The sequence below is a fragment of the Oryzias melastigma genome, linkage group LG2 (genome assembly GCF_002922805.2).
Source record: "Oryzias melastigma strain HK-1 linkage group LG2, ASM292280v2, whole genome shotgun sequence".
NCBI classification, from domain to species: domain Eukaryota; kingdom Metazoa; phylum Chordata; class Actinopteri; order Beloniformes; family Adrianichthyidae; genus Oryzias; species Oryzias melastigma.
Genome location: NC_050513.1, coordinates 15,699,845 through 15,724,368, shown reverse-complemented (window position 1 = coordinate 15,724,368; position 24,524 = coordinate 15,699,845). Strand labels below are relative to the sequence as shown.

At 40.5% G+C, this 24,524-nt stretch overlaps 1 protein-coding gene across 4 annotated transcripts in view; it reads left to right on the top strand.

Moving 5' to 3' along the window:
* The window catches only part of agap1 (ArfGAP with GTPase domain, ankyrin repeat and PH domain 1), a 141,177-nt gene that overhangs the window by 100,380 nt on the left and 16,273 nt on the right, over positions 1-24,524 (top strand). For all 4 annotated transcript variants that reach the window (XM_024289069.2, XM_024289067.2, XM_024289065.2 and 1 more), the window contains 4 exons: positions 968-1,126; positions 14,581-14,735; positions 16,814-16,904; positions 17,213-17,435. In XM_024289069.2, coding sequence (XP_024144837.1) covers positions 968-1,126; positions 14,581-14,735; positions 16,814-16,904; positions 17,213-17,435 — 628 coding nt within the window. The remainder of the gene's footprint in view (positions 1-967; positions 1,127-14,580; positions 14,736-16,813; positions 16,905-17,212; positions 17,436-24,524) is intronic.

The following is a 24,524-nucleotide window of genomic DNA, read 5'->3' as shown; positions in this document are numbered from 1 at the left end:
TTAACTAATGCTTCATAATGTGTAGTTATTAAAGTGTTACAGAAAACATTAAACATCTTCAAAAAAGATTAAGTTAAGTTGCAAAGAAGAAGAAATCAGAGCAAGAATGTTTATTCTGACAATATAATGACAATAGAAGTCTATGGGATTTCTTGGAACCTGCAGGTACTTCCTGTTTGGGACAGGGAGGGGGGAGGGGTTGATCTGTCCATGGTCTCTACTGTCTATGGTCTCTACTGTCTATGGTCTCTACTGTCCATGGTCTCTACTGTCCATGGTCTCTACTGTCCATGGTCTCTACTGTCCATGGTCTCTACTGTCCATGGTCTCTACTGTCTATGGTTTCTACTGTCTATGGTCTCTACTGTCCATGGTCTCTACTGTCCATGGTTTCTACTGTCTATGGTCTCTACTGTCTATGGTCTCTACTGTCTATGGTGTCTACTGTCCATGGTCTCTACTGTCTATGGTGTCTACTGTCCATGGTCTCTACTGTCCATGGTCTCTACTGTCCATGGTCTCTACTGTCCATGGTCTCTACTGTCTATGGTTTCTACTGTCTATGGTCTCTACTGTCCATGGTCTCTACTGTCCATGGTCTCTACTGTCTATGGTTTCTACTGTCTATGGTCTCTACTGTCTATGGTCTCTACTGTCCATGGTCTCTACTGTCCATGGTCCATGGTCTCTACTGTCTATGGTTTCTACTGTCTATGTGCTGCCCACTCAAAACTTTACTTGAAAAAGAAAAATCCCTACAAGCTAAGCGAGCCTTTATCTAGGGCACTTAGACTCCTCAGTCGTACGCGCCCGTATGGGGGTTGGGTTGTCCGGGCTCGTGGAGGGTCGTAGAGAGCAGCTGCATCTGAACATCGACATACGTAATAATCCACTGTTGCCCACCAGATGGCCATCATTCATAACTCATAACCTGACTGCTTTTGGTTTTGGTGTCTGAATATTCCAGACACTGGCCTTGGCGACTCCGTCTGCTCCAGTCCCAGCATCTCCAGTACAAGTCCCAAGATGGAGCCACCACCGTCGCCGCACGCCAACCGTAAGAAGCACCGCAGGAAGAAGAGCACCAGCAACTTCAAGGCCGACGGCCTCTCCGGTACCGCAGAAGGTAATGTCTTTCCTCCTCCGCCTCACCGCTGAACCTGCTCTTTGTTTCATCGTCCATTCCTGTTCTTCCATGAACACATTTCGTTTGTGAGCCAGCTTAGGAAACACTACCATGTGGTGATCAGACCTCCGCAAGCTGCTACGCTTCTGATTTGAGCTGTTATTTGTATTTTTCACAAAAAGTATCCCAAAGTGATGTAGTTGTATTTTTTTACTCCGCCCAACTCAACATTGTTCCAAAAAAATGTATATTTGGGTGGAACGAAGTGGTACTTCCTCTTTTTTTTGGGTCCACTAACACTTTTTTATGCATAAAGTTGGACTCTTTAACTTAGTAGTCAATGAGGTTTTGCTCACTTCTGAAACCAGCCTCCAGTGGTCATTGGAGGAACTGCAGCAAGTGGGACTTCAATTTGAAAATGGAAGGGGAGGGATGGGGCACAATTTCAATCAATCAAGCTTTATTTAAACAAAAGCACTTTTCATACTTGCGCAAACAAAAACCGTTAAAAATATATATAAAATATATATAAATATAAATATATATAAATATATATAAATAAATAAAAAGAGTAAAACCCAGGCAACCCTTTACCCATCCCCCTCCCCCCATTAATACACAATGAACACTTATTAAAGTAAATTCTAAATAAAAATTTTTTGTACTTTTAGTCAACTACAGCTCTTGTTTTACCAAATATCATAAGCATAAAGCAAAAATGTGCAATGTAGTTTACTCTGCCACCTGCTGTTTTTACGCTTTAACTACCAGATCTTGACAAGATCAACTCATTTTTATTTTTTTTTTATGACATCTTTTGTTTTGCCCACCTGGGTTTAAGTGTAGTAATATTAGTTGTAGTTTTGTAATGACTATTTGTATATTATGATATTATTTGTAAGTAATTTTGTAGTAATTTTAAAGATCACTTATTAATGTTTAGTTTACTGTTAAATCCAATAAAATTAGACGTCTCTTATGGAAACAAACAAATGGTTCTGCATCAGTGACGAGTGACAAAGGTGTACGCTTGTGTTCTCACAACATGATTGGATGATGTGAACTGGCAGCTGTTCTGGGATCAGTTTTGAATCATTTTCCGGATCTGACTGTCCACACACACACACACACACATGACTGAACAGATGTGGCTGCCCCAGCAGATGTGTAATGTTGCTCTCTCATCCCCTCAACAAGACAAGTGATTATCTCATCAGCTTCTGTTTCATCGTCCTCTCACTCTTCTTTCTGTCCTTATCACTGCTCTCTTTTCTTTCATATTTCCCTTCTTCTTTCATCCCGTCTCCCTGCATCAAGCTGAGCTCGCTCGCTCCTCTCCTCCAACGCCAGCGTTTCATCATCACCTCCTCCAGCCGCCACCCATCGTCAGACGGTCCCCCTGGCTCGCCCCCCTATTAGTCAGCCGGAGAGGCTTAAGTGAAATATAATAAATAATCTGGCGTGCAGAAATCTTTTATCAGCTGTGTCACTTTCATTATTCAATAAGCGATTAGTAACAGTCTTCCCAATTTAGCCATTAAGCACTGAGCATGCTCGGCCGGGCGCCGCGCTACCTGTCAAGTCGAGCGGGCGGGTGAAGTATCTCGGTGTCAGAGGACGGTGTAATTCATGAGGGGGACCGCCCTCTGCGGCCGAGCTCCCCCGAGTCGCACGTCTGAGTGTGGTGTCCTGAGTGTCGTCTTGTTAAAGTGTTTGTGTTCAAGTATGCTTTTTATATAAATATAAGTTACCTTCAAACCTTCACAGAACCTTCCTGTTTCTCAGAGTCAAAAGAAACAATTATAAAGCACGGTAGTGGAGGTATTATGCTTTGGGCTGCTCACTTTCAATGAGCAAAACTGAAAAAATCCGATTAATGGTAATCAGATATTTACTAATTGACTTTGTAATTACAAAAATCAGAAAATTTACGTGTTTTAGTCTCTTTTCGGATTTGTTTAGAACTGGTGTCCAACTTTTAATCGTACGAAAGTCTGTTCTTGATAGACGCTGCTCTAATTATTAGCATCAGTTTTGCTCAAGTGGGAATTAATATGTATACAAAAATGGAAGACGCATTTCTGTTTTGACTATTTGTCAAAAAAACGTAATTTCTTTGATAATAGGGGGTGTCGGCGCAATATTTCAATAGACAAAACTTGTATTGATTCTAAATGCTGACTGATATTTAATTAATATTTTTTAAATATGAATAATATTTATTGAATTATTTATCAGCGTCCCTTCAGGGTCTTATTTTTGTTTTTCATCCCCTTCAGGCTCCTGAACCGTGCTGGAAATAAACAGCACTTTATTTCCTCCATCATACTTTTAGTTACTTATTGATTAAGGCACATTCATTCTTTTTTTGTTTTTATCTTATACTGCAAAAAATATTTTGTTGTGGAAATGAGACAAAGTTGACTGTTCCCTTTAAAAACGAACGGTTGTAGTGCTTATGTTGTGAATTTTACCATTTTATTACAATACAAGATGTATTAATATTCAGGTAGAGTTTCCTTCTAAGTCATACTCTTAAAAAAAATGAAAAATCGTTATGGTACAGTCTTGGGATATATCCCGATACCTACTGTATTGTGAGACACGTATCGCGATACGTATCGTATCGCCTGACTCTTCCCAATGCACACTTCTATTGGTTACCCAATGCTACCCCTGTGTTTTATGCCGAAATGCAAAAATACATGATAAATTGTATAAACACAGTTAAGTAGATATAAGCTTTTCAGGAAGAAATCTTCACCTTTCCGATTTCCTAATATCAGATAACTCTTATCGGAAAAAAGACGCTGGATTATCCGGTTTAGATGGCCAACTGAAAAAGTAAGAGGTCTTGATTACATCAGTGGAGAACCTTGTGATCTTTCAAGCATATCTGCTTTAGCAGTTAATCTTTTTTGCAGAATTCTCTTAAATTGAATAGTCTCTCACATTTTGTTATGCTTGTGTAGGTAGTCTTGTTTTAGCATAACAACAACCTTGACTGAGCATGATTTACAACGTGATGTTTCTCAAGTAAAAGCAGGTGATCTGATGAGTCCCTGAGAGTGTAGGGTTTTGCATATTATTGTCATATTTTTGCGTAAAGATTAAGTCTAACACCTCCCTGCTCAGCTACAGAGCCCAAACTCAACGTTCGTTCTTGACGTTCTTCAAAGAAGCGTTCAGTTTGAACCCAGCGATTCAGTGCAGGTCGTTCAGACGGATCAAACACTATAAAGACTACATTTAAGACTCAAAGATCCTGTTCCTCGAGAACAAGTGCACACCTGTGTCAGGTATGCTGCAGATCACAGCCCCCCCCTGGGCTGGCCTTCATCCTGAGGCTTTGAAAGCTGACCTGCTCCCCTCGTACGTTCCTGCAGAGAAGCTTTGATTCCTCATCCAGAAAACTCGCTGCTGGAATCCAGACCGGATCGCGCTCTGCATTTCAGCCGAGGAGCTTCAGCGGTTATTGCGTAACGGCAATCAGTGGGTCAGTCGGGTGGTGGGCACACCTGCTGACCCTCCCTGTGATCACTGATCAGATCTGTGAACGCCTTTTAAGGCGGACGAATCAGGAGGAAGGGTGCCACCCTAGAGAAGGTCAGGCATGTCTGAGAACAAAGAGTCATGGTTGAAGACATTCCAGGTGGTCTCACGGGTACACAGTAAGGAACGCTTTTTAGCTTTTTATCTTCTTTAGACATAATAAAGATTTTAATGACAGATACTTAAACTCATGTGTAACATTTTATAAATACTAACAGAGAAGCTTTTACTCAAAAGTGTTGAGATCTATTCAATTGTGCAATTCTACAGTAATTCAGTTATTGACGATACATCCATTGGGGGGATCCCCTCTCTTAGCTTTTTTCAGGAAAGTAAGCTCCGCGATACTGAAACTTTGGATTTAGGAGAAAAAGTGGGGTTTTGGAACAGTGGATGAGCTCTACACCTAACAGAGGGGTTGGGAACTTGTAAGAGTTTACCCGTCCAGTCCACGATTGCTTTGTGGATTTGAAGAAAGTGTTAGATTCTGTCCATTGTTGTGTTCTCTGGGAGTTTCCCCTGGAACGTGGGGTCTTTGGCCTCCTACTAAGAGCGTCCAATTACCGATGGTACAAAAAAAACCTATTTCTTAAAAAAAAAAAATTTAATATTTCTAGAGCATGTCAGACTGGGTTGCCTTTTGTCTCAGATCTTTGTTTTTGTTTGACAGAATTTGTCACATCTTGAATCTTTAATACCGGAGCTTTGACTCCAGTTTTGACAGTCTTTTGATTCTTTTACCTCCTCAACCGTCTATGCAATTCCGATTCGGATTCTGACGCTGAGAAAAGCACTTCAGAAAAGTGCTTTATGTTGATCTTGTGAACGAAGGAAGAGTTGAGGCGTGTCAAAGAGTGTGCTATTTAGGTGGTACCGGCAATCTCTGGTATTAAAGGACTAAGGACCAGGCTGAGTCTGGTTTGGGGACTGCAGTATTTCGTCTTTGCTTTTTCAAAGATAATGATGTTCTATTGGCTTAAACCAGGACCTTTGTGCACTGGAGTCAACTGTGAAGTCAGAGGCCATGTTTCTTGACCGGATAAAGGTGGTTTGTTGTCTTTGGGTAGGTGAAAAGTTCAATTGAAGGAGTTTAAATATCTTTAGGTTTAGATTTATGACTGTAGGAAAAATAGAGATCTAGGGGAAGACTCTGGAAGGGACTATATCTGTCATCTGGTCTCAGAGCTCCTTGAGGTCCCTGGCAGGTGTGGAAGAAGTTCTTGTGGAGAGGGAGGTCTAGATATCTTTGGCTGCTGCCCCCATAATCTGCCCCCTGAATAAGTAGGAAAAAATAGATGGAAGAACCTCCATCTCTAAAAGTCACAACCAATTTGCTGCTTCCTTCTGCTTCTTTGACCAGTTCATCACAATTTCTTTTTCTCTCCTGTACGTGTTGCGTCGCTCCTCCTATCTTTGCCTACCTTTCCTCCATTTGTTTTTCCTCCTCCTCCCCCAATCCTCTTCCTCCTTCTCCTCCTCTTGTCGGATGCAGCCAAACGTAGAGCGTGGAAGTTAAATCGCGTCAGTAGCCTCCGCAGCGTTTATGCCAACAGTCTCCAGAACTCCGAAGGTAAAGAGAAGCTGCTGTGGTTGGGACGGATACATCTGGTTACCCTCTTGTGTCCTCCAGCACCGCTCACTCCTGAAAGGGAGTAGCCTCTTTGTGAAACTAAAGGAGGTGGTGATTTGTTTCGTAATTGATTTTTAAAACTGCATCCAGACAAAAAAAGTGCTAAACATGGTAAACACTGAGCTAAAGAGCAACAGGTGTTCCTTAAGAACTTTAGCTGCCCTGGGAAACTTTTAGCTTTAATTGGTGTTTTGTAAATTCAAGCTAGGTCATCTTTTGTTCCATTAAAGCAACCAAAGTTTTTGTTTTTTGTTTTGCTTTGGGTTTCTTTCATCCTTGAAGTCAAGTGAAGTAGAATTGGCTTTGAAGTTCAAATCTAGAAAATCTCTTACTTCAAATCACCAGATCCTTCCTTTTGTTTGTGGTTTATTGAGGAAGTTTTGGTGTCCACCCCTCCCTGATGGCTGAGCTCGTCCTATCTTACCTGTGCCCATGCTGTATCTCAAACCAATGCATTCTCACTCCCAACTTCTCATAAATAGACGTACGGTTCGGGTTCTCTCCTCGACACTTTTTGACATTTTGGGTGTCCCCGACTCATCGATTTCTGACGTGCTTGCTGATTCCATTAAATCAGGGGTTAGGGGTACCAGTAACCGGTCCGATCCGGGCACTGGTCTGCGTCGCAAGAGTTAGGGTCTCCTAATTACTATCTGTGGCCCGGTACCAAGCAGTCCTCAGTCCAGTACTGGTTTGCAGCTCAGAGGTTGAGGACCTCTGATTGGGAACAGCCAGTACGTCAAAAGACGACGACTTGGGGACACCAAAAACATCCAAAACAAACGTGGAGGGGCCCGAACCATACGTCCATTTATGATGAGTTGGGAGTGAGAATGTGTAAAAGAGGTAATGCATCACAGTACCAAGAGTCAATGTCACTTTTTTGATGTTTTGGGTGTCCCCAACTCGTTTTTTTTTTCTTTTGTTTTTTTAAGTGCTGGCTGTTCCCATTAAATCAGGGGTTCGCTACCTCCAAGCCACAAACCGGTACCGGTCCAAGGACTGCATGGTACTGGGTCAAAGACAGGAAAAATATGCACATATCAAATCAGGAGCCTTCAACCCTCTGAACACAGAACGGTAACGGTACCCTAACCCGGTACCACGTCTATTACTGTGTACCAAGGGTTAGGGACCTGTGATTTAATGGGAACAGCCAGCACATCAAAAAACAATGGTAATGGGTTAGGGTACCGGTCTGATTCGCGTACCGGCCCGTGTCCCAAGGGTTAGAGTCCCCTGTTTAGTATGTGTGGCCCGGTACCTAGCGGTCCTGGAACCAGTACTGGTTTGCAGCTCAGAGATTGAGGACCTCTGATTTGGAACAGCCATCAAGTCAAAAAACAACGAGTTGGGGACACCTAAAACATCCAAAAGACATGTGGAGGGGCCCCGAACCATTCGTCCATATATGACGAGTTGGGAGTAAGAATGCGTCTCCCAAACACACCTGTCTCTACAGCATGCCATCCTTCCTAAAACTTCAGCAGTTTTTCTCCCGGCGTCCGCCCACCTGAAGTTTATCTTCAGGATTGTTGGTTTCTTGTTGGTCCAGATGATCGCCGTCGTCACTCCCCCTCCCCCTCTTTAAGTCTGCCATCCCCCACCCAGAAACATGACAATAGTCTGCAGTTTTCAGCACATTATTAATGTTGTAAAAGGCTGCGAATAATATGGCGAGTAATGACCTGTGTCGCACAGCAATACTGTGTGCGCTGACATTTAAGGCTTTTAATTTGTGTTTCCTGAGGCCCCCCGTCCGTCCGTCTGCCTCCCCTCTCATTGCACGCGGACACGCAACCTGCTGGATTTGTATGCATGTCCAGCCCCCCACCACCTCCACCACCAACAGCGCCCCCCGCCTGCGTAGGGTAGCTGTGCTGTGTTTGCTTTGCAGTGTTTGTGCTGCTAAAGGTTGGCGGTGTCAGAGTTCACAAATTGCCTCGGCGCCACCTCTCTGTGCGCGAATGTCACCCACAGTAGCCGAGAGCGGTGGCAGTAATTACCAACGTAGGCCGCCACCACCGCTCGCCATTTGTTTTTGTGCGTATATTGAACAGCAGAAGTGGGTGGGGGGGACACAGCGTTACACTTTTGTGAGAGAAGTTTTGACCAGGTGCCTTTTTTCATCAACACATCTGGAAAAACAAGTCTCTTTGTTTTAAACTTTGTTTTTGTTTGTATTTACTTGGAATATTTCTTCAAGAAATATATTTAAATTTAAAATGTTTGCATTCCTCTATTTTCATGTCTTTGCGCCGTCGGTGAGGTCAAATGTCATTACCTTTCTGCACATAAGCAAACATTTATTTAAGGTAAATAAATGTCAACCATCGCTTTTATTGAATTATTTTTAATTATGTAGCATTTAAAATGTATAAGCATTTGTTATCAAACAAAAATGCTTTTTCCTTAAATGAAATTTAGAAGATTAACTCATTAAAAAAAAATATATATATACCGTATTTTCCGGACTATAAGTCGCGGTTTTTTTCATAGTTTGAATGTCCCTGCGACTTATACTCCAGTGCGACTTATATACGAATTTTTAATGATGAGATATGGACCGTAAGTCTAGAGTGCCCTCTTATGGTGATCTATGCAATTACTTTATTTACTTTAGTTATTCAGACGTGACACAGAGGACGAAGAATTTAAGGGATTTAGTGATATGGAGTGAGATTGCGTGCAATTAATTACAGTAAAGATACAAAGTTGATGAGTTCTTGAGGCTATAGTTAAATAAAACTGTTATGTTATATAAATGCTACACCTTTTCGTTTTTTTCATGATGCTAATATGTGAATATGTGTTGACACATATTCAGCCTGTTTTCTATTCACTTATGAATGTTATAACTTACCTTCCAGGATGATGTAATATCGTTTTTTTCAACCAGTTTGTAAAATAAATTACTTGAAAAAAATGCGACTTATACTCCAGTGCGACTTATGTATGGTTTTTTCTTCTTCATTATGCATTTTTTGGCCCCTGCGACTTATACTCCGGTGCGACTTATAGTCCGAAAAATACGGTATATATTTTTTTTATTTCTATATATATATATATATATATATATATATATATATATATATATATATATATATATATATATTGTTTTAAAGGTGTTTTAAAGGTGTTTTTTCAATATTTTAATTTTTATTAATTTTTATTAATTTATTTTTTTTAATAACTAACAACCAATATTTTATTTACATTTTTTAAAATGATTTAAAGGCTTTAAATTTTAAACCTTTTTAACAGTTTTAAACATTTTTAAAAAGGGTTTTTTATTAAAAAATTATCCTGGGCATTTTTTTTAATTCATTATACATATTGAATTACTTCTTTTGGTCAATTATTTTTTAATTATGTTATGTTTTTGATGTAACACTTTTTTTTACAACAAAATATTAGTTTTTGTTTTTAAAAAAATATTGTTTCTACATTTTGCATTACCTGCATTAATGTTGCTTTATTGGCCTCTAGAGGGCAGTAAAAAGTCCGTAAGGTATCAGATTTGACAGACTTATCAAGAAATCTTGTTTTTGGCTCAACTTCTTCAGCAACAGACAGAAAATTTCAAATGTGTCGCTTCCTGTTCTACAATAAAAGCCCGATAAAAGTGGAGGGCTTTTGTCACTTATAAGCTTTTATTTTGAAACTATCTGTCTGCTTAGGTTGAGCTTTTCTTGGAAGTAACAAGAAGATTTCATATGGAGTCATTCAGATCCCTTTTTCTGCCTGTGGGGGGGTGGATCTGCCTCTTCAGCTAATAAAGCCGAGCTCATTTTGGGAACAGGAAGTGCGCCCGAGTCTGAAAGTGGAGCTCAAAGCGGCTGGGAAGTTATTTGATTGACCTTTAATGTTAAGAACTGACGGGTGCAGCTTTAAATGTCACTGTTTCAGTTGTTCCCGTTCATGCAGGAGCGCAGCTCGGCTTCAGGTGGGGTGGGGGGGTGTCGCGCAGCAAAGTGGGAGTGGTGTTGGTTCCGCTCAGCCGTTTCCTTCATTAGTCACTGTGGTGAGTCGGGTCAGCGTGCAGCACTTAAATCAGAAACAGCGTTTAGTATGGGGCTTTCTGGATTGTTGGTTTCCATAATTGTCAAGTGGAGCCCTCTTCTTCCTCCTCCTCCTCCTCAGAGAGACCCAGGAATTCGAGCATGATGGGAATTTGGAGGCGGAGCTGTGCCAGTTTGTAGAGCAGAACCCGGAGCTTCAATTAAGCTCACTCAGGTTCTGACTGATAAGTTAAAAAGTTAAACATGAAAATGACAAATTTTAACAAAAAAAACAGACTTAAAAGATTATTTAACAAAATTGTATAAAAACAAATTATTTTAACAGATGTAGAAAAAATTGAAAACTTGAGGACGCTTAAATGTGTCCTTACTGTATTACTTTAAACTTGTGTGTCTTTATAGACCCACTCCAATGAAAATCGTGTTTTTGGTGTTTTTCACATGTTCTTGTAGAATTTTTCTGATAAAGGTGGAAGAAAATTCAGCTAAAATGTGCATTTCTGAGTTTTTCTTCATTCAAATCACTGCAAAGAAGAAGCAGACGAAGAAATGCGGTATGAAAAAGATTGTATTAGTGACATAGAAATGTTGACAGACGTAAAAAAAATATGGAACATACCAAGAAAAGAACTCTTCGGTTTGAAAAACATATTTTTACAAATAAAAATATATTTTTCTCCTTAAATACATGTAATTTTAGAAATAAATGTCAAAATACAATACATATTCTAGTTTTTAAAATCTATTGAGCCTTGTTTCCACTGATCAGTACAGTCCGGTCCATACCATTACGCTGGACCAAACCATACCTTTTTGGGCTCCTGTTGATTGTGTGTTCATAGAAAAATGGAACGGACCGGTTTGGGTGGAGCTACTGTTAGAACCCGTTGATTAGTGGAAATTCATTATGGCGAAAGAAAGAAATATGGCATCAAAAGCCCATGATGAATAAATATGCATTTTTTTACTTTGAATATTGTCATATTTTATTGTAATACTGAATTCTAAATTTTAAAATGCATTTTTCATATTACAAGCCTGAATTTCAAATTGAATTGTCAATTGAGAATTGCACATTAGATTGAATTAGGACTTTAAAAAAACATTGATATAAAGTCATACTGGATGACCTCCATTGTTGTTGTTGTTGTTGTTGTTAGCTTCACCTCACTAGTGCTGTAATGAGTGGGAATGCTAACCAGAATTGCCTGGACCATTCTAAACCGAACCAGTCAACGAAAATGAGACTTAAGAGCCGCGGTCCCCAAACTTTTCTTGTGAGGGCCACACAACGGTTTTCTTCTCTGATATGGGGCCTCTGTCAGTTTGTAGGCTTACAGAAAAAGAGAACAAATCACAGCCTAAATCTAAACATTAGTGATTTTTTTAATAATATATGTAATCTTCACAGAAAAAATAACATTTTATAAGCTAGATATATACCATTACCTGTGATAGATTAATAGCTGAAAAGGCTTAAGCTCATTGCTGAAAACACCGAAGCTGATACCTAGCTAAAATATTAACCGAGTGCCAAATTAGCCAAAAAAACTCAAAATAATACTAAGTTAGCCAAAACCCCTAGTATGTACCTGAAATATTAGCTAAGCTTCAAAATAGCCTAAAAAACAAAAAAAGACTAAATTAGCCAAAATTCAATTCAATTGTATTTATATAGCTCAATATCACAAAGGAAAAATTGCCTCATTGGGCTTTTATCAACAGCTAGCATGTAGTTGAAATATTAGCTAAATACCAAATTAGCCCAAAAAATTGAAAAATTTCTAATTTAGCCAAAACAGCTAGTATAAAGCTAAAATATAAGCTAAACTCCAAATTAGCCTCAAACAAAAAAAAGCCTAAATTAGCCAAACACCTAGCATGTAGCTGAAATATTAGCTGAACGCCAAATTAGCCTAAAAACAAACAAAAAAAAAGACTAAAATAGCCAAAACAGCTACCATGTGGGTGATTATATTAGCTAAACTTCGAAATAGCCTTAAAAATTAAAAAAGACTAAATTAGCCAAAATTCAATTCAGTTATATTTATATAGCCCAACATCACAAAGAAATAAAATGTCTCATTGGGCTTCATGCTGGTAAGTTTACCTACAGCTAGCATGTAGCTGAAATATTAGCTAAATGCCAAATTAGCCCAAAATACTGGGAAAATATCAAATTTAGTCAAAACAACTAGTATAAAGATGAAATATTAGCTGAAAGTCAAATTATCCTAAAAAACTGGAAAAATGTCTAATTTAGCAAAACAGCTAGCATGTAGCTGAAATATTAGAGGAAAACCAAATTAGCCTAAAAACAAAAGAAAAGACTAAATTAGCCAAAACAGCTAGCATATAGCTAAAATATTAGCTAAACTCCTAATTAGCCTAAAAACTAAAATAGTCTAAATTAGTTAAAACAGCTAGCATGTAAATGGAATATTAGATAAATGCCTAATTAGCCCGCCAAAAAACTGAAAAAATATCAAATTTAGCCAAAACATCGAGCATGTAAATAAAATATTAGCTAAATTCCAAATTAGCCCAAAAACAAATAAAAAGCCTATATTAGCTAAAACAGCTAGCATGTAGCTGAAATATTAGTTAAATTAGCCTAAAAAACTGGAAAAATGCTTCAGAGTATTATTAAATGTTCTCATTGGTTCTTTACATATTTAATGTTTTTTTTTCAAGTTATTTTAGTATAAACACAGGTCTAATTTTTGTTTATTTTATTAAATTTTTCACCTTTTTTATGTTAGTGCTTTTCTCATGCTATAACATCACTAATATGTCTCCAGCCTGTTGGTGCAGATATTTCTGCGGCGCCTGTTTGGCCTCGGGGAGCCCCCTCACATCCTCGCCCTCCGTCCTTCCTCTCCTTGAACAAATCGGTCGATTATCCTGAGCGGAGCCGCGGGGAGCTTCATCTCTATTGCTCTGAGACCATCCCAATTAGCCAAATGACTGCAGCGGATGATGGTTTCACCCGCCGTAGCTCTCCGTCTGATCTCGCCACATCCGCGCAGGGTCACTCCTAGACGGAATCCCGGGAAGACTGATCCCGCTAGTCCTTCAGTGACCCCCCGCGCCCCCTCCCGCCACCACCGGGGTTAATTGTGAACAGCAGCGGCGATGTTGTGAGGATGCTCCGCCTCACCTCCACCCCCTTCGTCCTCTCTGCTATCTTTAACAGTTTCCACATGTGCAGGAACTCACAAACATCCAGAAACGTCCTTAAATAAAATACCTTTAGAACCCGGGTCACAAACCGTTCTTTATCTCTAAATCTGTGCAGCTTTACTCTATTCTTTGATTTACTGTAATTTTTTTAATTGTTAACATGATCAATGTAATTCCAGTAGATTCTAAAGTAGAAAAGCGGCTCGTACGAGCGAGCCGCTTTTCTACTTTAGAATCTACTGGAATTATATTGATCATGTTAACAGTTGAAAAGTTACAGTATGTTAAAGATTTTGTGTTTTTCAAATTAAAAGTACATTTAAAAATAGTGATAGCGATAGTTTAAAAATACGTGTAATGACTTTTTTTTTTTACATTTTGAGCAGAAAAATAAAGTTTTTTTGTACATTTTTTAGCCACATGTTTTTGTGTAATCTCCTCCCCGTTGGCACACAAACACTCCACCAAATTGACTCCTGACCATCCCATTAACCTCTGAACGCTACAGAGTAATAGATCCGCTGCCCCCCCCCCTCTCCACAGCATCAGGCTCTGATTGTAATGACTGACCTTTCATACTGACATGTCTGTGAAGGGGAGGCTCGGAGAGAGCGGGTTAACATCATTTGTATCCGTCCTGCCTTTTGGAGGCGAGGGTCAGGTAGGTGAGCGGGGATCAGTTCAGAGGAGCAGGTGTTTGAACTCCTGCTGCAGCTTTCTCCAACAAACTGAAATTCTCATGATCTTTATCTCTTATCCTGTGAAACTTTCAAAAGTTTTCATAAATTGACTTTTGTTTAAACTCATCAAAGACCCACACCAATAAAAAATGTATTTTTGTGTTTTTAACATGTAGAGGACCTATGTAAAAAACAGTATTTATTAATTAAAATAGCATTAAACCAGAAAACTGGATGCTTGAAAAAGCTCAGACTAATGGCGCAGACAATTGTACAACTTGATAGTGGTCGTCCTTATTTTCTGACTGTCCATACATGAACTCTTTGTATCTTCAGTTGTTTATTTTGAGTTTCCACCCTAAACCTTTTTTCTTTTTTCTCCTTCAGAACAAGAGGAGAACTTTGAGTTCATAATCGTGTCGCTGACGGGGCAGACGTGGCACTTTGAGGCCACTTCGTACGAGGAGCGCGACGCCTGGGTGCAGGTCATCGAGAGCCAGATCCTGGCCAGCCTGCAGTCTTGCGAGAGCAGCAAGATCAAGGTAAGCGTGGCAAAAACGTCATCAGAGCACGACCTCCGGGTTGTGCATCAAGGTGCATCATGGTCCTTTTACGTCTTTCTGGTGTCATTTACTCCAGTCTCGTTTAGAAGCTGACTGGATATCACTGTTGAAATACAGAATTTTTTTCATTTTCATTCACAATTTTATTATTGAATATAATTTGGGATTTGATCAAACTGATCAATTTTATTTTATTCAAAAAAGCACTTCATTTCAACAAAAAAAATCCACTTTATAGTAATTATTGGATCAACCATTTAACACTGGAGCTTTAGCTCCGTTCTTGGATTTTATTAAATTTCTCCAACAAATTCTCCAACCGTTTACGCAATTAATGTAATTCCTAAAGGTTTTGAAAAGGGGAAAAGTAAGAGGTAATGCCTGATGTAGTGTGCATTATCAAGAATTAACACTTCGTAGTGTGCTTTATCAGGAATGAACACACTTTGTAGTGTGCATTATCAGGAATTAACACACTTAGTAGTGTGCATTATCAGGAAGTAACACATTTCATAGTGTGCATTATCAGGAGTTAACGCACATAGAAGTTTCCATTATCAGGAATTAACACACTTTGTAGTGTGCATTTACAGGAATTACCGCACTTTGTAGTGTGCATTATCAGGAATTAATGTACTTTATAGTGAGCATTATCAGTAATTAACACACTTTATAGTGAGCATTATCAGGAATTAAGGCACATGGAAGTTTGCATTATCAAGAATTAACACACTTTGTAGTGTGCGTTATCAGGAATTGATGCACTTTTTAGTGTGCATTATCAGGATTTAAGGCACTTTATTGTGTGAATTATCAAGAATTATCAAAGGAAAGCGATTTATATTTGCTGAATGTCATGACAGGTTAAACAAAGCATCAGTTCGGAGAGAAAGCTCACGTCTTACCACTTCTTTTAGTCCAGAAGATGAAGCAAAAAGTTTTTTTAAAGAAGCCTGCGCAGTGATATAGAACATTTTTTAGCTGTGCATCATCATCGTGAATTATCGCTTTTAATCCACACCCAGCAGCCAATCAGAATTGAGTATACACCCAGACCATGATATAAGATATCCAACACTTAACAGGAGTAAACCATCTGATTCAGACCTAAACAAAAGTGGCTTCGCAGCAAAAGCATTTAACATTTAGCAACGTTAGACTGATAAAAAAAGCCAGAATCACACTAATTGCATACTTTCAGTAGTTTGGAGAGTCATGGTAGTTCAAAGATCATGTTATTTTCTGTCTCCGACGATAGTGTAAGTATTAAAATGTTAGCTTAAAAAAAGTAATTTTTAAATAAATTTCAAAGTTTTTCCTTTAAATACTAACAGAACATTTTTTTGATAAATTCAAGAATTTACTTTAAAGTAAAATTATTTAATGGCTTTAATAGACATTGATTTTCTTAGTAAAGATTATTTATTATTGATTATCTGTTTTTATTCGTACAACTCCACCCTACTTTGATCCAAATTACCTCAGTAATTCAGGATTATATTGGATTTCCAGCTCAGCGTTGGATCCCACTTCACAAAAACCATCAAATGTGGGGCTCTCAGTCGAGACTTTCTTAAGGCTCACATGAAACAGTCGCACACATTCCCACCTCGGCTCCAACACTCACCTTCACTCACATAATTACAAAAACAGCAATTATTGTAGCCTCGCTGCTGCCATTTTACACCTGCAGCCCGCAGCTCCATCTCCATCGCCGCCCGCTGTGTTTACGCCTCAGGCTCTCAGCCTTTTGTTGCCCCGTCGCCGCAAAACCATTTCATTTGTTGGCGGCATTATTCCTTCATTTCCACGACATGGCCCAGAACAGCAGCAGCTCACATCTGTGTGTGTGTTCCAACAAATGTGAGTTTAAATGTGGTTTGTTACCTGATGGGCAGCATGGAGGAGTCCGTGTGTGGGGGCTGGTGTTTAAATGTTGGTTATGACCGCAGACTGCAAGGCTGTTAAACATGAAAACATCTCAAAAGGGCCAGAGAATATGTTTGAGTTCATTTCCAACCGAATAAATGAAACTTTTTTTTTTTTTTGCCTTTCAGTCTCGTCTGAGCAGCCAGACGGAGGCGCTGGCGCTGCAGTCCATCCGGAGTATCAGAGGAAACGGTCGCTGTGCCGACTGCGATACGCAAAGTCAGTTCACTAGCTGTGCATTCATTTGTCTGTCATTTATAAACACAAATTACAGCGTTAGCATATTTAATTTCACAATTTTAATAGTAATTTTAAGTATTTTAATTTTTTAAAGAATAAGCAGTTAGAGTGAGCAGTTTATGATAATATACTTCTATTTAAACTAGCATTAGCTAAAAAAAAAAAAGCATATTTTAGCCAAAATTCTAATTTTTAGTCATCCCTTGTCAAATAACAAAATGACCTTCATGAATATGTTTCATTTTTGGGTCCCTAAACCATAACTTTCCGTTTCTCTACTCATCCAGACCCAGACTGGGCCAGTCTCAACCTCGGGGCTCTGATTTGCATCGAGTGCTCAGGTATCCACCGGAACCTGGGTACACATCTGTCCCGGGTCCGCTCTCTCGATTTGGACGATTGGCCGCTGGAGCTCATCAAAGTGATGTCTGCTATCGGCAACGAGGTGGCTAACAGTGTGTGGGAGGCTAACGCTCAGGGACGCATGAAGCCTGGGCCAGACGCCACCAGGTAAACCCATGTCTACAACGTGATAGCTCAGAACTATCTCTTTTTGTGTGTGTATTTCTTCATAGTTCACTTTTGCTTGTAGAGTTCTATCACAGAATTGAAACACAATCTTAATGTTTTGTCTGGAGAACCTTAAACTAAACCTTAAACCCTAAAGACCATGGTTAAATTACGGCGAACAGGTGTTCAAAGCAGTTTTTCCAATGGCAGGGAGAGTGGACTGTCTTGTGTTGGATGTTGATGCAAAGCTTTGCTTCAGCCTGTATTTTATTGCAGTTGTCAGGGATGAGTAACAAATCACTGATCTTCAGTGTTGAAAGTCATTTGTGTGTTCGGACATTCTAGTTTATGTGGTGTAGTGGGGACCTAATGAAGCTTCTGACACACAAAGCCGGGACCTTGTGAAAAGAAGGATGTTCTTGTGTATGAGCATAGTTGTAGGGAACTAACAAAGCTCTTGACACATAAGGTGGGGTGCTTTTGAGAAAAAGGATGTTCTTGTTTATATGGTGAAGTAAAGACCTATAAAACCTTCTGATACATAAAAAATGAAACATTTTGGGAAGGATCTTATTATTGTTTATGAGGCAGAGTTGCGACCTAAAGAAAATCATAACACTAAACCAGGTCCTTTTGGGAAGGAGCTCATTCTTGTTTATATTACATAATGGGGACCTAACAAAGCTACTGATACTTAAAGACGGGACCTTTTAGGAAGGACCTTATTCTTTTTATATCTCATAGTGGGAACCTAAAAATTCTTTTGACACACTAAACCAGGTTCTTTTTGGAAGGAGCTCATTCTTGTTTATGTGGTGTAATGGGGACCTAACAACGCTTCTGACATGCAAAGGTCCATTGAAAAGGTTTCTACCATGCAAAATCAACTTTATGAACTTTTAAATGTATTATAATGTTAATTCCTCACTACAAACAACAAAAAAAGGATTAAGTGAAAAATGATGATACTTAATTTGGCGATACATGTATCAATTCTGCTGCCAATACAATAATTAATGAATTATTTATACTCAAATATTCAGTTTATCTCTGTTTTATTCTACACTTAAACTCCTGACTGCTTGTTAACTGCAGGTCACACCAAGCCCCTTGAGATGCTCTACATCAAAACAACAAGAACATCTCAAAATTAATTAGTTAACAGTTAATTGTTTAGTAATTGCAACTACTTGATCTGTAACCACTACGAGGTCAATTTGGTATGGGTACTGAAACTCTGCCTAGTCGTCGGACTATTTTAAATGTTCCCTGTAAGAACAAATATTTCTTAATATGCCCAAAGAAAAGTATAGTGAATTTGATTGGGGAAAAGCAACTAACAAAATAAAATGTAGTTTACCATTTTATTCATGTGAAAAGTGTATTAACATTTTTTTTTAGTAAAAAAATTGTAAAATATTATTTCTGGTGCTGGCTTGGGATAAACCGGCAATATGTATGGTATCAATGGACTCCTGACACTACGCACCACTATAAATGACGCCAAAGCGTTATTTTGATCCATTCGCATATTTCTGAGTATTCCTCTAAAAACCGGCGGTCCCAACCCACGAAAACAAGCAGGCTTTCACATTGTGATGTCAGAAAATGAGAACAGTCTCTTTCAGGAAGTGTCTGCACTGCCATCAATGCTCCCAGGCTAGTAGAAACACACAATTTCTCCGTGGAGCTAACGGTTATCATCAAAACACTTTCATTTTATATGTAAAATATCCGGATATCTTCCAATTGTCTCTCTTGTATTTGTGGTGTAGTGGGGACCCAATAGAGTTTCTGATACATAAAGTCGGGTCCATTTGGGAACTGGGGACTTTGTTAAAACTTTAAACAATTTTAGGGGTTCTGGATTAAATTTGGATTTTAAAATGAGACATGACACATCAGTAAAACATCTCAAAACCACAAGAATACAGGCATGTGTGTTTGTTGTGTAATTATTGGCCGTTGCGGCTTTGGGAAGCTAACAGAATTCATAACAAATTAGAGCTGACTGCCGTTTGCATCATGATCGACTTCCCTGTTCCCCCCGCTGAATACATCCTACCCCCATCCCCTACCCCAACCCTCATTAGTCAACAGAAGCACCTTATAATTACTCCCCAACTCACACACTCTCAACACACACACAAGCATTGTTGTAGTCTGACTTCTTGAAATTGCTTTCGTTTCACTTTTTTGGTGTTTCTCTTTTTATGTTGAAGAAGAGATCTTGGAAATGAAACCACATGAATGTCTCTACTGTGGGTGTAAACATTCAGTTTTATAGCTCTGTCCTCTAACCTGAACATACAGCTCAGGCGGCAGCACACACACACACACACACATACACACACACCGAGCGATCATTGAGTATTGACGTGCCATTAGCCCTCCTCCATCAGAGCACTAATGCTTTTATTGTTGCTCATGTTGCTATTTATTTATGAATGTGAAGCATGTTTCCCCTGCAGAGATTAGAGGAGGAGGTCAATATTATCTCAATTAACCCGCAACGCTCCGCTGCAGCTCCATCTCTCCCTCCACCCGCTCTATCCTGTCGATAGTCTTCATCCTTCCATTCCTTAAGTGGCTCGCTGCTTGTCCTCTCTCCTCCATAAATCCTCCAAATCTCTCTGTGGGCCTCCTTCTCTGATTCTTCCTCCATTTTTTTGTACCCATGTTTTAGCTGATTATGTTTTTTTTTTTCATTTGTGGTGTCTTCCTGCTGAAGGTCTTTTAAAAACTGCAAATTCCAGATGGCACTAAAAAAAGAAAAAAAACATGTTAAGGTTTCCACAAGAAAAGAAGTTCAGGTGTGAATCAATTCAAACTTAGAAAGCAAACATGTCCTGATTATAAGACTAAAAAACAGATATCTGTAAATACATAAACACCTCTAAAGGTGTTGATATGTTTGTAGTAATAACGACACATTTATAGTAAACATTGCATTTTTTTAAAATGCTGTTTATTCACTTTCCAAGTTCAAATTTGCAAAACCTTTTTCTGCTGTGAGTCATTTTATTATATAAATTAAAATAATTAAGGCATTTTGCCATCTGAGCTATCCAGCTGTACAGTTTAGAGCCAGATGGCAGCTCAGCCCAAGAAAATGAAGACATTAATGTATCTATTTATCTACATTTTTGGAAGGACCAAATCCTTGTTTTTGTGGTGTAATGGGGACCTAAAATAATCTTAAGAGACACTAAGCCATGTCTTTTTAGGAAGGAGCTTATTCTTGTTTATGTTGCATAATGGGGACCTAATAAAGACACAAAAAGACGGGACCTTTTGGAAAGGACCTTATTCTTTTTAATGTCTGATAGTGGGAACCTAAAAAGTCTTTTGACATACTAAATCAGGTTATTTTTGGACGGAGCTTACTCTTGTTTTTGTTGCATAATGGGGACCTAAAAAGTGTTATGACACACTAAACCAGGTTCTTTTTGGACGCACCTTATTCTTGTTTTTGTTGCATAATGGGGACCTAAAAAGTCTTTTGACACACTAAACCAGGTTATTTTGGAAGGAGCTTATTTTTGTTTATGTGGCGTAATGGGGACCTCCCAAAGTTTCTGACACACAAAGTGGAGCCATATCTGAGCTATCCAGCTGTACAGTTTAGAGCCAGATGGCAGCTCAACCCAAGAAAATGAAGACGGTAATGTATATATGTTTCTGCAAGTGGAGGATTTGGAGTTGTAGTGGAGCAGGAAGACTTTGACTTGTCGCAAACCCAAGCTTTTTCAAACCACAGGTTTTTTTCCTGCTATTGATACATCATGATTTGATGGAACTTATTTTATACATGTCCTCTATCATGAGAAAAATGCTGCAAGAAGATGCTAGAAATACCAACATTTTGCTGGAATTGGTCTTTAAGCAATATTCTGATCATATGGGACCATATGACGGGCAACAATAGGCTGTTGTGTTATTTTATGACTTAATGAAGACCAGTAAAGGGATCAACCGCTGCTTGTTTCTATGTTAACGTTACACTGATAAGCGAACACTGCAGTAGCGTTTTCTTTCCCGCTTTACATGTTCTCGTTGGGTCATCAGCATCTGAAGGAACATACCTGACGGTAAAAGAAGACAAACAGAACAGGAGAGCGAATGCGTCTAGAGATGAGACGGAGCTGGTAAAGACGGGGGTGTGGGGGGAGGGGGCCAGCGGATGAAAAAATGCCCTCCCCTCGTGGTCTCTCAAGTGAGTAATAGAGGCCGAAATTTCATTTTGCAAGTGGCTGATTTAATGATCCAAAGGGTAATTAATGGCCTGATTATCTTAATGTTAAATATGGCCAGCAGCAATTACACTGACCTCCTGTCTGTCAAGGTCTGCACCCCCCACCCCCACCCCCGTCTCCCAATTAGGTGCTGTTTGGCAGGGGAGGTGGGGGGGGATGAGAAGGAAGTGGAAAACAAGACGAATAAAAAAGTGGGCAGAGAAGAGAAGGATGGCGTGAGAGAAGACGAACGCCTTCATTTTCCAGGGGGAGGAATTATGTTTGGAGCTCTCATCAGAGCTGGCTCGTTTTCCCACCATTTCCAGCTGTTGTCACCCCCACCCCCGTCAACCATCAGCAACAGCCACTCCAGGTCATATTAGCGTCTGCGAGGAAGCGGGGTTCGCTCTGTCAGCTCGCCGACACGCGTCGCTTGCAGTGGCGAGGACAGCGACAGAGGGCCGCCTGAGCCGTGGAGCTCGGAGGGTGGTTGCAGTGTGGATAAACACCAACCGTGCCAGCTCCGTGCCGCCAGAGGGATCCTGTTAGAAGGATTCTTTCTCCGGGATTCAACCACAAAAAGACTCAGCCGTCCTCTAAACGCTCCCATTAACCTCCGTCCGCCCGCGGCCGGCCGTCATCACCTCAGCTGGCATAGTCACCCAGCGCCGCGCCCCAGCTGATGCCACTGCCAAAGGGACTGCTAAGTTTGGGAGCGCTGCCCGTTGCTCGGCGCCCGCGGGGGTACGCCTGCCTCGCTGCAGCACCCTCAGTGTCGGTTCTTGGCGCGGTGGCTCATTGTTTTAATTACGTGTCGAGCCGCACATCAACACCAGCACCCAGGGTTTGGCTCAGGCGGCGTTTGACGCTGCGTGTTAGCAGGCCTGAGCGGACGCCGACTGACAGCGCCGGTAATCCAGCCTCCTGGCAGCCGGACAGGGCCTCGACCCCCACCTCTCCCCCCGTGCCATCAGCTGACCTTTGGCGGTCTGTCGCAGAGGGTCAGCATCTTTTCCCGTGTGCGCGCTCAGAGGATGTGCCTCCATCAGTTTTTCCTTTGAAATCAAACCTTTTCTTTGAAGTAAAATCAAAGATTTCTTTCGTCCATCAAACTTTTAGGGTCTTCATCGGGTCTTCATTTCTCAGTCGAGGCTTCGTCCGTCAATTTTTCCGGATGAAAATACGTTTAAGTTGTCGCCTCGAACTCCCATTAGAAAGAGGGAATGTCTTCGATTTTGACCCAGGAAGAGTGACAGATCTGCAGAACCCTCCGGTCCTGATGAGGTGAGCCGGTATCTTCGGAGTGAACGACAGAAAGAGGGGTGTGGGGTGGGGGTACAGGTAATACGCCCAGCGCCACACCTTAATTAGACAGCAGAGAAATGAGAAGGAATAATGGCGGCGATGTATCGCAGTGGCGCCTCGCCATCGCACGCTTAACGGTGCGTCTCGCATGACGAATGCATAGCCAGTAATAATTCAGCAGCAGGTCTGCGGCGCTGGGAGCCCCGGGGGGGGGGGGACAGGATGGGGGTCCTTTATGGGAACAGATTAGTCTTGTTCCCCTTAAAAAAGGCCAGCGCTAACAGATTTAAAATTAGACCAGGGGCTTTTAATCTGAGCCGGGGGTGCAGGTGCAGCGGGCGCCCCGGTGCAGCGGTGGGATTGGACTCAGGGGACCAAGGGGGGCGGGAAGGGGCCCCCCGCATCACAAGATAATTGCCCCCAAGGGTCAGAGAAAATGGTGGGCGAGGAGGGGGGACTGTCCTGTCTCGTATCCACATAATAACCAAACTCATATTGGTGACCCCCCCACCCCCCTCAATGGGGTGCATGTAATCACGACCAGATCGAACCGGTCTGATCAGAGATGGACACGTGTCACTGGGAAGAACCGATGTCGATTGGGCTCTAGAAATGATATTTATGTTGATTTTACTGTTTTATTCACTTTAAAGCAAACATAAATCAAACAATGCAAACATTTAAAAGTGTCAGGTCTGAAGCTACACCGGGCATGTGATGATCAGAAACACGCTAAACCTCGGTTTTTGAACGCACGTTTGGCCCGCGGTCTCCACACTTTCTTCTTCTACTGTTTCCTAGAGCTTGTACATACGGTTGGAAGTGGTCTAGTGTGAAACGACGGTGCAAATCTCATGAATCTCAGTCCAGGCTTTTTCTTTCACATTTCTATTCCAATACATGAAAGGCCCAAACCGAATTTCCCTTCCCCTTCATTCAGCCCTTCAAACAAAGAGTTATGAAAAATAGTGTCTCAGATTTCGGACGTGGCTGCATTCACACATCCAATTTAGTGGATCAATCCAAAAGTTCTCCTGAACTTCCATCCATTTTCTTAACCTCCTATATACTTTGCGGGGCAGCAGGGTTTCCAAAACCCGTCCCAGCCACTATTGGGCGAGGGCGGGTACACCTTGAAGTCATCAAACTTAAGGACCAGATTTTGGACGGGTTGTGATCGGTGTGAACGCAGCTTTATAGTTTCCTCTTGGAATTAATCATTTATTTTTCATGATCAACTATTAAACAGTTGCTACTTTTGTGAATGAATAGGGACTCGCTACCAAATCCGAGTCCCAAATTGGTCAAAGTTTGGAATACGGAAGCCTGAAATGTTCATTTATACTCCTTTTTCATTGAAAGGGGTCGCTTTAATGCGCTTTGCCGAGGGTGGTTTGAACGTAGCTTGAGAAAAACAACAAGAAAACAAAAAATGACCTGCAGTTTGGATTCTTCAGATCTTCTCAGCAGCTTCATAAAAAATGTCCGCTGGATTTTCAATGTAGTGTCATATGTAGAATTTTTGATTATTAACTTTTTTTCGTGTTTT